This window comes from Cuculus canorus, chromosome 6 (genome assembly GCF_017976375.1).
Source record: "Cuculus canorus isolate bCucCan1 chromosome 6, bCucCan1.pri, whole genome shotgun sequence".
Lineage (NCBI taxonomy): Eukaryota > Metazoa > Chordata > Aves > Cuculiformes > Cuculidae > Cuculus > Cuculus canorus.
Genome location: NC_071406.1, coordinates 25,237,523 through 25,254,188, shown reverse-complemented (window position 1 = coordinate 25,254,188; position 16,666 = coordinate 25,237,523). Strand labels below are relative to the sequence as shown.

Genomic DNA, 16,666 nt, shown 5'->3' with positions numbered 1-16,666 from the left:
AATATTCTGTGGCTGAGATCTACCAGTTAAAGACCATCGAAAGACCATCGCCGCTGAAGTCTTGTTGGAAGAATGTAGTTCTGTTATTTTTGCATGCTTCCAAAACATTTTCTGCTAAACAATTTTTTCTGAACACATAAAAGGAAGTCAAGAGCACCTGTGACCTAAAAACCAAATGCAGAAAGGGGACTGACTGGTACTTTTTAGTAATCTTAACAAACTGTTGACATATGGTAATGGCATCCTAATGTGAAATGCTTATCCCTAGTTTTAGCTGTTCCCTTTTGTAAATGAAACATTAGACTGAGCTAAGTTTTACCATGTTTTTTAATCCGATATGTCAATTAAACATTCATGAGAACACTAAATTATTAACAAATATTCTCATTTTACCATGGTATGCCAGTCTAGATAAAGCAACATTTCAAGATTTAGCAACAAATTTGTGTAAACGACTCCAAGTAAGTTCTAGCACGTATTTTGATATGAAAATTCAGTTTAAAAGTATATTTTTCATTATTGTGATAATGAGAAGGTCCTAGAAAGAAGAAAAACAACGTCAGGGAATGCATGAGGGCATTTTCAAGTAAAAGGTCACTGAAGGAACAATTTGAACATAATAAGGTAATAAAATATTTTGCACTTTCACTAGTTTGAATTTCAACAATTTGAGTTATATTCTAAAAAGTTTGTGGCACAGTTATGACCATGTCTGTGACAACAGGCACTTACCAAGCTTGGTTATTTTACTCTCTTATGCCAGAGGTCAAAACAGGGCACAGCGTGTAGTCGTACATACTTTTGTCCATTAAAAGAACACTCTAGGCATCCATAGACTGTTTCCCTTTTAGAACTTCCCATTCCACAAAGCACACAGGGACCTTTGGGAATGTTGTTATTAAGTAAATTAATTCGGATATGAGACCCTTCTCTTAGATAGCTTGTGGAAAGATCAGTCATGCTCGCGGCTTTTTCGTAATAATCTGTAAAAAGGTCCTCCATGTAAGCATCAGAGGTAGGAACGATATCCACTACTCTTTTATCTGAAAAAGAACACACACAAAACAGAAGAAATGGTTTGTTATTGCATTATAAACTGTTTACAAAATGATCTGTCAATCTAATTATGGAAGTAACTGATTCATTAAACCATTCTAAACATGATACATTGTAGATTGCTTCCCATCAAAAGTCCTGTGTGATGAAAATTTTTCTTAAATTTCACAAGACAAAGGCCAGATTTTTTTGTATATGACCTTACAATATTACAATATTTTTAGAAATGCGCCTAAAAGATAGTCATGAGACATGCTTTTGAAAATTGGTGCCAAATCAAATCACAGTGGCATGATTTCCTGTTTAACCATTTTTAATTTTGCATTTCTAGTTTTATATTCTAAAAATTGTAAATAGTAAATACACTTTTAAAAAAAATATTTTATAAAAAACAACAAGAATAATTTAAAAGTTTAGAAAATCTGGAGGACTCCTTGCTGACTTCCTAGCAGATATCTGAGCATCGATACAACACAGGAAAAAATTACTTTCAGAACTACCTACCTTTTTTGTCTCTCTTCAGGGACTGATTAGTTTAGATTGCATGACAAACTTTTAGGCAGCTAAAAGTATCATACCCATGGAAGATATATTCCCTTAGCATGGACTGGAGCAGCACAGAAAGTCTGGTCTATAAAAAAACTTTTGATCAAGAATGGGATGCAATGGAGCAAGGACAGCTATGCAGAGCAACCTTTAGAAAGATGTATTTACTGCTCAACATTTATTTTCCCACTCAGATTTGTAGATTTCCAAAGTATTTAGACCAAAGAGTGTTAAAAGTATATGATCTTCTGAAGAAAATATAGCTAGAGTGATACTTAGTTTTGTTGGATGTTGTGTTCACATCAGAGTGAGAGGATAGAACTATGATGATACCTTGCCCATGTCCCTGCCATATGAACATATAGCCTGAAGACTACATTCAAATATTTAAATTAATATTGTTTGATATTTAAAGAGTTTTGTCTAAAATATTGTGTATAGACTATAGCTTGTACTACAGAACACTAGCTGTAAATGTCAAGCATACGAAATAGGCTTAATGTTAACTGAAGTTAGTTGTATAGTTACTCCAAACCAGTTAGTTTATCATCACCCATAAATTTTTATTTTAAGATGTTTGGAGTTTTAATGAACAGCAACACAGTAAATTTGTTATTGGTGAAAGAGTCAGATTCTCAAATATAAATTTTAATAACTTTACAATCATTTCAATAAATGAGAAATTTAAAGAGGTACATTTTCCATTAAAAATTTCTTCTTTAAATGTTCATCTTGCACGCGAATTAAAGTAACAAAAATACACTCTTCAGGCATTAACTAAGACATTTGGATATAAATATCACAAGTCATACTTCGATGAAGCAGATTACTCTTTAACATCCTTAGTTTGGTCAGTGAAGACGATCCAGATTTCTCTTTTTCAAATCCTCCTTTTGAAATTGGAGTCACACAGAGTTCTGAAAAATAAGTTTTTAGGAGAACAAAATATAAAAGCAATAATTGTACAACAAAGTTTAGTACGCATTCTAATTATAAAGCTAGCAATAAATTCATCTTTGCTAATTTTTTAATGGCTTTTACCACTTTTTAATACAAGTCTGCATACAGTAATAAACCACAGAATCAAGTAACACATTTTAAGGTGTTTGTGGCTTTCAACATACATCATCAGAGTTTGTTTTGGTTTCTACAAAATATAGGGCCATGTTATGGGACTAAGACAGTCAATATCGTATAAGTGCAAGTCCAGCTTCTGAAGGAGAAACTTTTCTATAATTTTATTTGAAAATAAAAATGAAAAATAATAAGCAAGGCTTTGAATTCTGTAGTCATCTCTTCCAACACTGAACCAAATATTAAAACTTTTCTTTTTTAATAAAAATAGCTATCACTTAAGTTTCTGTCCATAACTTGAAAACATTTAAAATTAAATCCAAGGATAAGCAATTACAAGGAATTCAAAATAGATGTTTTAGATTTTCTCAGTTGAGAATTCTCTTTTATTACACAAATACAAATATCTGCCTCATTGATTATTTCACTGATAATGACTTTGGCAAAAACATTGTGCATGTAGATATTATTTGGAGTGTATTTAAAGTTTTTATGGAAGGGTAAAGGTATCTCACAGTTCAGTAAAAAGGTGCTTTACAATGCAGAGTTCCTGTCATGGAAGGTTTATACTGTGTATGCCAAAGGTCAGGGAGGTATTTGCAACTTCTAAAACATAGTGCTGTACAGATGTGCAGAGACAGAGATTACTTTCCTAATTAGGTTCTCTGCCTTGTTATTTACGGAAATAGAGTTATAGAGTCTCAAGCAATTTCTGAAACAGTTGAGAGGCTGTCACAAAGGTTCCTGTATGTAAGTACATGTGAATCTGGTGGTTAAAACTTTATCCAACATTAGCCATCGGGGAGCTTTACTGTTGATATTATCAATTACTAGATCAAATTCTAAATTGACTTTCTGGTTTATTACAAACAATGTTGATAACATTGATGCGCTATCACTTCCCCAAATGGAGAAAAACTTATAAGAACTATGCTTTTTTTTTTTCTAATCTAGCTTCCAGTAATTGTGATTATTTTTTCCTAAGTACTCATATATGATGTACCAGACTGAAATTAAAGCCCCAAGAGCAAAAATGTTCACTTAGTTTACAAGTTCTGCACCCTTACTTCTTTACTTGGGTCTTTTTACTTGCTTATTTTATGCAAAACTGGTCAGATGGCCTCATAAGCCTGTTCCTTGCAGGCTAGAAATACAAGGAAGTGAGTTTTTGCTCCATGCAATTGTAGGATTTAATAAAAATTGCAAAATCATACTTAACTTTTTTAAAATGTCTCCACAACAAACTATCTCCTATCACCTGCCTTGTTCATCTTTTCAAGAATTGTTTCCCTTAGAAAATCAGACTACTTGTGCTTAAAACCAAAGCACAGCATTGTATGTGATCAGAGCTTATGTATGCCAAGAGCAAGAAAACTTTTAAAAATTCAGATTATTATAAATAATAGTAGTAATGACAGTACTGCTCATCACTTACCGAAATTACCATCCAAATGAATATAAAGTTCAAATACACTAAAAGCAATTGTTGTATGTGCAGGAAAAACAATGGCTTTGTCCCGCCCTTTAGAATTCTGATCTTCAATAATGTGAAACTACAGAAAAAGCATCAAAAGAGAAAAGTTACAAATTGAAATGAAAAAAAATCAACAAAATAATATATTAACTGTAAATATTGAGCATCATCATGCCAGGTGGAAGCTTTGAAATTGAAGATCAAATTTCACAACTTGAGTATTTTATAGTACCAACTTGGCATTCTAATAAAGTTTGATGCAGAGATAGTAACTTAGCCTGCAGCATTCATTGAAAATTATGTGAGTAATTTATAAATACCAGTAATGGGTGAACCTCAGAAGATTTGTAGGTTCAATTATTCAAAATTAGTCAAGAAAGAGAGGGAGATGAAGGAAGAACATAAGACAGGCAGTAAGATGCTGACCCTTGAAATAACCTGAAGTTCCAATGTGTTATAGAAGATGAATATAATTATGAACGATGCACTCATTGGATATTCAAACTAAGAAGTTAATTCCATATTTTTGCTGAGGCTTCACCCAAAGCAATGCCTTATGTCTAGCCATCCTTTCATGCATTTCCCATGTCTCAATCACACAAGCAACACTAACAAAAGACCAACTTTTCATTCAGTTTACATCAGTGTAAAGATATTGATTTACTTCAGGCTTTTTCTGAGCTTACATCAGTAAATATGCAATTAAACCCCACCATAAAATTAATAAAAATGAGCTTTTCATGTTTCTTCATTTAGGTTACAGAACTTTGTCAAGCATATTTACCCTCATTGCTTCTCCACGCATTCCAGTATGGACTGTTAATGAGCACTGTCTTGTGGTTCTAATACTTTCCATGACCACACACAAAATCTCCATCCTACTTTTTCTTGATTGATGGACGAGACAATGATCAAAGTTTATTTTTCTAAAATCAAGAGGGAGGCAGGAAGGAAATTCAGAGATTACTAGCAATTTCCAAAGCAGCTAATAGAATCAATAACTTTAAATCAGTAAATAAATCACCATAACTTTTGCTGCATAGCAGTAAAACAACTGACTGAGATTTCTGGAAACTTAATATTGATTTTCAGTGTTTGGGAACAGAGGCACTAAAAAATTCCAGGAAACTCGTAATGTACAAATGTTAGAGAGGACATTTGGGACATCCTGGAAAATTCCAAGACTGTCCATCTAACACTGTTCTTAATGACAGTATGGAACGGTCAACACATCCTAATTAATAACTTTTTCTTTAATGGATATAATTCATAGCGGACAGTAAGAATTTACAGAAAATTGATAGTAAAAGCAATCACTGTAATGCTGTACCTCTGGGCTTCTATAAAGCATATGATGATGCAATGTTTTGGTTAAAAGCCTAAACGATGCCAATGCAAGCTGGCATACATTCAAGGGACTAAAAACTGGTTAACTGTTAACTGTCAACTATAACTGAAAAAAACCAATCTCCCTTATAAAAATGGACTATTCATGAAAAAAATTGTAGGAGAATTTAACAGGCATTGGCTCTTAGTCCTGTAACACTGAGCATTTTTGTCAGGAGAAAGGACATCTTCCGCCACCCCCAATTATTAATGACAGTATTTGGATGCTACAAATAAGCCAGGAATATATAGGTACAGAACAAGAGAGGTTATAGATACAAAATAAAATGCACTGCTTGGTAAATAACTACAAGAAAACAATATATATTTGAAAATACCAAATGTCACATCATGCACAGTAAATAATTTACTGGGATTCACTGGGACGACAGTGTGGCCAGAGGATAATTTTTTAAATACAATCTAGTGAATTACTCATAGAATTAGTCACATCATATTTCTATGTGTTTGACATTTGTGCTACTTGTACAGGAAAACCAAGTTTGGTTTCAGTCTCAACAGTTCAAAAAAGATGTTGGAAAAACAGAGACTGCATTTAGAGAAAAGCCACTTACGGTTATGAAAAATTCAAGGAGACAAATCTACTTTGTTTTTCAAAGAAAAGGCCATGTAATAACCTCACAAAACCTTGAAGTACTTACATTGGTAATAATACATATGGCTCTCTAGCGCATGAGACAAAGAAATCCTATTTCTGAAACCTCGAGTTGGAGAATGTCATTCAAAGTAAATTTCAAATTTTCAGTAGTATGGAATAACACAGAGAAGACCTTAGATGGACTCTTTCTTTCTTTTTTTTTCTGAAAGATGCACCATAATTCAACAAGAATTAACTCAGAAAAATTTGACCGTCTGTGTAATGCAGAAGGTCATGTGTCTAATCCCAGCAATCCAACCCAAGACTCTTGGAAAATATCAGATGGTGACTGCTATTGATCGACTAAAAGTAATCAAAACTTAACCATTTCAGAGGTTTAACCCAACTGTATGAAATATAATTATGGAACCAGAAAACAAAATATATAATATAACCTTGTGGTAAGTTCTTTAAGTAATGTTGGTACTTCAACCTCATGTTTGGTCACTATGCCAAATGAAGCTTTAAAGGCAACAGAATCTGATCCAGCAACATCAAAACCAACATCATTCATTATCTGATTTCCTCTTCTACCATTAAGTGAAACATCTGATTTGTCTTCATAGTTGAGCAACTGGTAAGATGAGACACCTGAGTAAAAGAAGATAACCATGGTGTGATGAAAAGTCTGAAGTATTTTTAACAGCAAGAAGAGAATAAAAGGTACTGTTCCTACTGCACTTAACCATTTTGATGTGGAATTCAGAGCTACATTAAGCACTTACTTATCAGTGTTACTACCGGTGGCTATAAGAAAGAGAGCACAAAAGGGTCTGAGGGATTTCAGTGCCACATTGTCAGAGAATTGCGCCCACGGCTGCTGCGGGTGGTGTGTCCTGGGCACGAAATGGTGATTGGGGCCATTTCTAAGTTTCTGTGCCTATGATTATTCTCCTAAAGTACTTTTACCGCCAAGTATGCTGTTGGTATTTGTATAAACCAGACATCCAGTGTGTTCTGGATTTAATGTTAGAGGCTCTGAAACAGAAAATGACTTAGTGGAGGCCACAGAGAATATTAAAACTAAGAAGAGAATGAAAGCAACTGTGTGTAAAATTATATTAGTGAATTCTGAATTTTGTCAAGATGCAGTACAAATTAACCTAACGTTTCTTCATTTTTGCAACATTTTGAATGAGACAGGGATGTGCCAGTAACACTGCCTTTTACCTGGCGTGTCACAATTAGAAAGAATTACCACACTTTCTATGTATGTCTGATGATTCCAGGGACTATGTCAGTTTATTTTGAAGAAAAGCAAGAGGTTAATTCTGACTTACTTGAAAGTTTTCATTGATTTATTGTACAATCAGAGGGTAGGTACCAAAGTATTTCTGTAAAGCTTTTTGTATAACTTTAAATACATTTATGTTACACTAACAGAAAAATATTAGAATGCATTGGTTGCCAAATTAAAACGAATAGAGCAGGTAGAACAGAGGGATTAAGCTTCCAAATACATCTGGGAGTCCGGGTTTTACTCTTTCTTTTTTTATATATATCCTTTAATACTTATAAGACAAACTGACATAAAGTCACCTAGTATGAATACTGTTCGCATTTATTTTTAAACAAAAAAAAAGTTAATGCATGTTTCATAATTCTACAAATATTTGTATTTGTCATATGAAAAAGGAAATTCAATTAAAAAGTTCTTTGCTTACATTAAAGGATGATACTTTCTGCATATGATATCTTACCTTTACAGAAAAGGCTCACAAGAATTTGTGAGGCGTTGATGAAATTTTGCAATCTTTTTATCAGACCTTTTAATGATATTTTTTAGGTTTTTTTCATTCAGGACAAGCCAGCTGACTTGTCCTGAATGTAAGGCTAGTAGGATTAGTGAGATTCCAATTTGTTTCGTCATGCTTATGTCCCGGAATCACCCCTTCATGGGGTCAACTGGTATTTCTGTCTTGTGCTCATACTGGTTTGTCTTAGTGGAGTTTTTAATTAATGCAGTTGTTGTGCAATTAATTTGATCAATACTTTTGTCAAAATAGACCTTTACTCAAAAGCAAATAATTAATTAAACTTTTGAGAAAACAGTATGCAAACAAGAATTACACAGACTTCTCAAAGTAAGGTACAGGAAAATATAGGCAACATAGCTCAATACAGCATCTCCTAATTCTCACAGAATCTCCTCAAAAATTTCTGATATTACATAGAAAAGGCAATTAAACATAGTCAAGTGCTTTAAATACTCAAAAAAGATTACAAACATGGGAAAAAGTCTTATGGCAATCCAATTACTTCAGTCAGATAGTGCTGGCAAATGTTTCTGCGTGTGCAGAGCCCAGGTCACCAGGGATTCCTAGCATGGAAAACCTGCAGAACATTCTTCCATATGTAAAAGCAAGTATACAGAGAAAGGAGAACATCAAAACCAAATTCTAAGTAGCAATTAATCAACAGACATCAATACATCTATGGGAAATCTGTTGCAATTTGTGCAAAACCCACAAGGTTTATCTGACTTTTTTTCATATGAATTCAGAAAATATCACGGCATTATTGACCTTTTTCTTAACTCTCTTTCTGGCCAGTTTGAGCTTTACTTTTTTTTCTTAAGTATTTATTACATGATTAAGAAAGACAAACTTTATTACCCATGTCCTAAAACACCATACTACCTGCAGACTTTGAACTATACCTACTGATCTATATTTACCAGAAAACATGCATTTTTCCACCTTGAAAAAAGATAGAAATCTTACCTGCAGAAATTTCTTTCTCCCCTAGAAGAATGTCTTTTAACGTGAAAGGTGTTGAAGCAAATTTAGATTTTTTTGAAAGAGAACATTTTCTTTTCTTAATCACAAGGCTCAGAGGTTGGTATTTATCAGCTTCACTGAGACTGGGCACTGGAATTAGTCTTCCTCCATCACCAACCTGTTTAACGAAATTTTTGGTTGCAGCAGCAAACATATTATGACAGTAATGATAATATTAAAAAGCCCTGTATCAAGTGTAACTTCCAGACGTCAAGCCCATGTTCAATTCCTTTTACAATGGTCTTTCAAACAAATTAACATGTTTTTTCAAAAAAAATAAAGCTGTCAAACTGTTTTTTTAGATCAAGTCATATTTTTGGATCTTAGCTACCAAGCTTCTATAGTGTATTGCTGGAGACTTCTCTCAAAGACCTTCAGTTAAGCTCTCTAATTCTGTATGATGAATAATTAATTACCAGTGTAAACTGATAGGGAAATTGTTGCCCTTTCCTTGGCAGTTTAATGCCACTGTTTGAAAAACAACCAAAAAAAAAAAAAAATTACAATCTTAGAAATAGAAGACAGTAAATTCTGTAACGCTTAACTTCCTGTTAGGGGTTACTGATGTATTACTTTTGTATTATTGGAACCCAGCTGCAGCTGAATTCTAGTGTTTTACGAACAACCAACAAATCAGCCCCGATGTGCTCTGGGAGATCGCCTGAATTACACGTTTGTGAAAGCTGGTAGGTCTGCTGGGAGGGTATCGCCTTTCAGTAGCAGTTACATCACCTACTTGTGAACACCCACCTGGGAGTAAGTGGTGTGCAGATCTTCATAAACAACTGGGCCAACGTGAGAGATGAGAGATGGCTGGGAGCAGGGGGCAGGCAGAAGCAGCTTTCATTTCTTCTCCCATGGACTCAGCTGTCTGTGACCCAAGGGCTAGTTTTGAGCTGGGCCAGCTGCGTGTATTTGGCTCAGACTACTGAAAAAATCACTAAATTGTGAGAATTATGCAAAAAAAATAGAAGTAAAATTGCAGAAAGAAGTGAGATTATTGATATAGGATTAAGGTGCAGCTCAAGAATCCAAGAACGGAAAACACCAGTGTAAAAAGACCTAGAATTGTAAAGGCAAAAAAAGACAGTAGACAGCGCCGTAGAGGATCTGTGCGGGAGGCAGACGGAGCTGATCCACGCTCATGTAAACGAGGGCTTGATTTTCTTGTAGGAACGGTGAGCATACAACTGTAAAAATCGTAGCACGTCTTCCAAGGACTCCTTTCACACATACAGTAGGTTTACAGGCTCGTAAAGCTACACTTTATATAAATATCATTCCTGACTGCCAGGTAAAAACTTTTGCTTATTTGGCACTTTTTTTCTGAAGTAGGTTTTTCATGTGAAAGCATTTTAAGGACTATTTTTATAATATGATCACTTATTTAATAATTTCACGTTTCAGTTTAGTTCCTTCCAATATTGCATAACCATTTTTAAATGTTCAGAGTATCAGGAAGCCAAATAAAAAGGCAAAAAGAGAATTATATTACCTCAGCTATCTAAGGTTAAAGGAAAGGCTGCCAGAGCTTTCTGGTATTTCTAGATGGTGCTGAAAAATCAAAGCTAGTTATATATAGACTTTGAACTGAAATCGTGTGAAATGCTGCAATTCAGTTATACCATAATTCATCTTACACCACACTAACAAAAAAAAATCCTGTATGTATTTACTAAATGAGGATACCTTAACAGAACTTAAAAGGTTTTAAAGGGGAGAAAAACTAAGGAAATTATTAAACTAAAATTGCCCATTTAGTCTTGATTTAGATTTTTTTAAATTTAATAACTGTTTGACAGGACACTGTTTTTTCTACGGGTTATTAAGCTCAGCTGGCATTGTTTATTCAACATTTATTTGTGTTTCTTTTGCTTCCCATGTGGTCAGTAGATCATACTCAATCTTATCCCAGCACTAATTTTGGTAACGGATAGTTACATTTGACATGTTTACACGGTACTCCTGTTACTCAGCCAATAATCCACCATAAATCCTGCAGCAGCTATTTGTATCACCTGCAAGCCACTCAGAGAACAGCAATGCAACTACATTAATACTGCTGTGTTCACAAACACACACTAATTTTGTGCACTCAAGTGAAGAAATCTAAGATATTTCTGCTGCCCTTCCAGTACCAGTCACTTTTGTACTTGGCACACTAGCGTACTTACAAACTTCCAGCATTTCCACAGCCCTTGTGCTCTCCGATTTTGTGTAACCAATATGAAAAACACTCTATGTAGATGTTACGCCTGAGTCAGCATCTGAATGAAAAAAAATCCTGCCTTGTCTTACCAAGTTGAGCTTGCTCACATGAGAATTCAGAGCTACCTTTGGGGAATGCCAGGGCTGTAACCTTCCAGACCCCACATAACAATAGTGACAAGGCATTCCAACTCCCTTCACCAAGCAGGATCCTTCATGGAAGAACAAAGGACTTTTCTAGCCTGATCTTATCCCACCGTTATGCATTACTGGAATGAAGTCAGACTTGAACCCTTACCATGACCCAGGTACATTTTCAAAGAACAAATGAAAAAATATGATCAAAAAATCCCCCCATTTGCCTCATATCTTTCTGTGATGACCTTTGTTCTTAAGTGAGCCCTCGCCCCGGGAATCATATACAAACTCACTGTTGGTGCCAGAGATAAAATTATTCCTCCAGTTTCCCAATTTTCTCAGTCATGAGAACACACTTTCTTTGTGTTACTCCTCCTGTCTCTAATTCTATACTCTCTGAACCTCATTCGTTAAAAAAAAAAAAAAGCATCTGAAGACTCTTACTGGCAGAACCTTCATTTGCTGATTCATCCGCAGAGCAGGTTCATCTATAGTTGGAAAGTGGAATTCCATGCAAGAAAAAATACAAAGTGATGTAAAGACATAATGAGCTACTTTTGTGGGGGTTTTGTTTATTTTCCTGTCCCTATAACTCTAGCTTAACTCTGGTCTCTGATGCTACCAACCACACTCTGTTCTCCTTCTTTTGTGAGTTGTCTGTCCCCACAGACTGAAGGTGCCTGTAAGCTTGCCTAACAACACCATGAGCTTCAACACGGGGAGCAGCTTCAAGGTAGCTTTTTCAGCTCTGTGTTATAGTTTCTTTGCGGTATCTTCACCTGCAGTGCACAGCAAGAGAGTTTACTTCACATGCAAGATGAGTTCCGTTTCTTCACAATGGGTCTTCGCCACGGAGTAGTAAGAGCGCAGCAAGTACTAGTGATATAAATAGCTGAGAATTTTGATATGTAAATACTGTGTCTCTTCCTAACATCGTATTGATATGAACCTGGAGACTATTTAATAGAAAAATTTAGAGGACAGCCTTACTGTCTCTTTAACCTTTGAAGTTGCAGAATGCTTTTTGTAGTTTTTAGTTAACTCCATAATGATATTTGTTTTATTATTAGATAGTTATCCTATATTATCCCTGCAGGAATGTTGGATACCTGTTATTACAGGGTATCTAAAGATGCATTTATAGGCTCATCTAAGGTGCATGCAAGCTAGAGGCTTGCCCAAGGAACTGAAAATATGAAGTTATCTCACTAATTTCAACCTAGAAATCTAGAATCATCTGCAGACGATTTTGATGTTTCTGCGGTACACATGAACTGATCTGATTTTAATTTGTTTCTCATCATAATCAACCATATCATCAACTTAGCATTATTAATCAGTCAGTTGAGAGGAAAAAATAAGTCTTTAAGAGTTAACTGAACAGATAAATTGAGTTGGTGTTTCAGTGGAAAGGGTTAAGCCCACATAATCAGTGCAAAATTATGCTGCTAATTTGTTTAATATCTTCTTAGGCACTTCTAATTTAAGTGCCTTTGAATTATTTTATATCTACTTGCAGATCTTTACAGGGGAATAAGTGCAAGCATTTAACACCTAAAATCCAGCATAATAAAATGGTACTGAAAAAACTGCCTGCTAAATTCTGTAACTTTCCAGCAAATGGCATGAGTATTTCCCTAGAAAGCAAGAATCTGTGTAATACAGATCGTGTCACATTTCAGGAGGTAACAAAAATAAAAATGTATGGGCCAAAATATGTTCCTTATTACATATATGCTGTAATTTTTTTTACTAGACTTTTTTTTTTCCCCCTTGTCAAGGTTGAGCTTGTCTAGAGACTCTCTTGCATAAGAAAAAACAATTAGTTTAATACCACGACTTCTACCACTTTGGAGCTCCTGAGTGTGAAAGCAGTACCACTGTTAAGCTGAGCTCCTGAACGAGGAGTTTGCTGTGGTCTGGGGGTCACTTGGCACAATGCTTGCACTGATTGCTGCTCACAAAGCTTTATGGGAGTTACACACAGTTGTGGGAAGAACAGCAAGTTAAAGCAAGATGAAGGTTTTCATAGAATCACAGAATGACCTGACTTGGAAGGGACCCACAAGGATCATAGAGTCCTATCCTTGCATAGGACAACCCCAAAATTTACACCATGTGTCCGAGTGCATTTTCCAAATGCTTCCTGAATATTGTTAGGCTTAGCTCTCCAGGGAGCCTGTTCCAGTGCTCCACCATCATCTGAATTAAGAATTTTCTCTTAATATCCAACCTAAACCTCCCCTGGCACATCTTCCTGCCATTCCCTTGGGTCCTATCATTGGTCACCGGAGAGAAGAAATCAACACTCGCTCCTTCTCCTTTCCTCGTGACGAATCAGTAAACTGCTACGAGGTTTTCAGTAGACTTAGCTTCAGCAGAGATACTTCCATGTCGGAGTTCTTTATCATATAGTTCTAGTGCAATGAAAATTTTTAATTAGTTCACAAATGCTATTTTAATTATGCAGTACTGGGGAACAATTAAATTAGATATGGCAATATTTTAGTTTTGTTTTGTGTACACTTACCTTATTAAGCTCTCAATTTAGTTAAGCAGTAAAAAAAATGTAGTCACTTCTTGTGTGTCTGAAACTGAACTGGTTCCTTAGGGAAACCTTTCTGGCCAGCAGGATAAATAGACCATATCAAAATTAGAAGCTCAGAAATTCAAGGAGGCAACTCATCAGAAACCTAGTTCTAAAATGTTTTTAAGTTCCCCACATTTAAAGTATGTTTTACTTCTTGTAGAGGCAGAACCTTCTGAATCTACTATCTGCAGACTCAGGAGAACATTTTAATAAGAACCTTCTAGAGGTAAGTTATTTTAATGGACTTGTATGTTTTACTTATATGGGACTTCTGTGCATGAAAAGTTTCTTCACCAATTAGAATGGATTTGAAAAAAAGAAGTGTAAAAACACTGGAAACACTCTTGTCCTTTTCTATATCAGTACCTAAAACATACCATTACGGTTCTTCTAAATTATTTTCAAGGTCACTTTTAAAGGTTAGTTGGAAGACAGATACACACACTCACTAATACTAATAGTGAATGATGGCGATAATACATATTCATGGTCTGTGCTACAGTACACATAAAAGATAGATCCCCTGCCAGGAGGTGCTGTATTAGAGCGTGACACTTGCCCAGCAAACAGAGTATTAAAAGCTGCACTGTAGTGTGAGCATTACAACAACGAAAGGCTACAAGATGTAGAGCTCAACTGGCTTCTCTATAGCTTTTGATTGACATCACCCCCCTTTCACCTTTATACAAGCGACATCTGTTCACTTGATGAAAAGGGAATGTGTTGCGCAGCTGGCTCCTTTGTACCACTTCACTGCCTTCTCACTAGAGCCATGTTAATGATGAAAACGAAACACAGAAGACATTAAGCAGTGTACATTCCAGTCATGGTTTTATGCGCTCATCTACAGACTTACCTTTCAGCTTTCATATCTTTGTTCATGGACGTGCAGACTACTTAATCTGTTTCATAAGTCTGTCTTTTAATAATTTGATATTAAATGGCTATCACTGGCTAAACTGTATGAAAAATCCCAGCTTTTGCTTCTTTATAATTGCCCTAATACTACTGGCAGTCTTTTTAATGGGCAATGACATGTTAGCTACAAAGAAGAAATGCAAAAGTAGTACTCTGGGGAGAATTTTGCTGAGATTGCTTGTTTGCATTTAAACTTACTATGTGAAGCGGGCACGTTTCAGCCAAAAGAAGTGGTCATTTGTTACATAAAGATTACTGCATACAATGAAGCTATTTTCATCATCTATCGTTATTAGTTTGTGAAAATAAATCCAGAAACAAACAAGCCAGTATGACCTAAAGTAGGTTTAATGCTGCCTTGCCTTTGCAGAAAGCTAAATCCTTTTTCCCAGCATCGAAGAGTGGCTGTGGCTGTGTTAAAGGGCAGCTTTGTGGGCTTGTGCATCCACCTATATGAGGATGCAGGACTGCAGCTGCTGCTGCTGCGGCACCACTATGTCAGAAGAAAGATTACAAATCAAAGATTTGTCTGCTGTGATATAATTCACTTTGTCCGTGCTAATCTGTCTGTTGGGAGCTGGTACAGTTATCTCTATACTACTTCCTTCAGTAGTAGACATATCTTGTTCTTTGCTGCTTCTCCTTATGTTTTAATCTGAGCAGCATGCCTGAACTGGATTTATTTTTGGCATTGCCACTAGCTGTTCTGTGATACCGGGCAATTAACCTCAGTCTATGAAACTTGCTGTATGTGGCTGTGGTAACATCACTTCCCCGAGCAGTGTACTGCAAGAACTGACTAGTATTCTAAAGCACTCTCAGATCTTTGGATAGAGTATTTATATAAACAGACAAAATGAAGTAGGTGTTTGTAGGGCATGCAAGAACCCGGTATCCCCTTTCATAATCACAGCTATGCTTCTTCAGGCTGTTCCTTTTCATGCTAGGACAATACTTCCTCATCTAGTTTCCCAATTTATTTTTTTTCACATGTGTAGGCATAAAATAAGAAGATATTTGAGTAGCTTCCAGATACTAAACATTTTAACAGACAGGTGACAGAAAAAATTCTTGTCATCAAACATAAAAAGCAGCCTGACTAATATACTTGTCCTAGGCTGGCTGATCAGCTCTTGAATTAGAATTGAGGAGTGCTATTAACACCTCAATTTCTTTGCTACATGCAATGCCAGGCCCTCAAAATAACCTACTTAAAGAGGAAGTAAAAAGACAATCTACACCTTAAGTTTTTATCAGTTAAAAAAGAATAATTCCAACTCCTTACCAGAACTTGGTGTCCACTTGCAGTCCAACAAGTGTAACCTTTTGGAAGTGTTGAATTATACTTTTTTTCCTCTACTGCTCTACTGACTTATCAAAAAACCTACTCAAGAAAAATGGGGTAGTTGTGAAATTTGAGCTAGTAATTAGTTTCATTTCTTTGCTGATGGAGATAGAGCCAATCAGCCATTAGTGAGAAAAGCAACTACGTATTTGATTTTACTTTGGAACTTTTCCATGTGATTACAAATGTAATCTAATGTAATCTAATCACAGGTAAAAAACCTCTTTATACAGATTCATGTCTGTAATGTGTTTACACACACTTTATTAACTTGTTCTGATTTTTTTTTTAATTTACCATTCTTAACACACACTCTAGCTACCGATATGAGATATATAGCCTAGCCTGTCTCTTAGCTACTCTGCCTAATATTAGCTACTCTGCCTAATAGTTATGTCTTAGACATAGCTTTCAGGAAAATAAAATTAAAAAAAGCACAGTTTAAATATAAGCCATTTTATTTACTGGCCTTGAGTAAAATTAGACTCGCCAC

At 35.4% G+C, this 16,666-nt stretch overlaps 1 protein-coding gene across 3 annotated transcripts; it reads right to left on the bottom strand.

The window, feature by feature from the left end:
- Window positions 1–94: 94 nt before the first annotated feature.
- Window positions 95–15,771, bottom strand: PJVK (pejvakin). 3 transcript variants are annotated; one of them, XM_054069697.1, is made up of 7 exons: window positions 9,725–15,755; window positions 8,918–9,092; window positions 6,590–6,785; window positions 4,935–5,076; window positions 4,112–4,229; window positions 2,415–2,519; window positions 108–1,043 (listed from the first exon to the last, which is right to left on the bottom strand). In XM_054069697.1, the coding sequence occupies exons 3-7, from the start codon at window positions 6,706–6,708 to the stop codon at window positions 742–744; spliced, it is 786 nt and encodes a 261-aa protein (XP_053925672.1). In that variant the 5' UTR covers window positions 6,709–6,785; window positions 8,918–9,092; window positions 9,725–15,755; the 3' UTR covers window positions 108–741. The 3 variants fall into 3 exon arrangements, with proteins under 3 accessions (XP_009553924.1, XP_053925672.1, XP_053925673.1); XM_009555629.2 differs by having other exon boundaries at window positions 95–1,043; window positions 8,918–15,771; XM_054069698.1 differs by lacking the exons at window positions 8,918–9,092; window positions 9,725–15,755 and adding an exon at window positions 7,895–8,900.
- Between the last annotated feature and the right edge of the window lie 895 nt (window positions 15,772–16,666).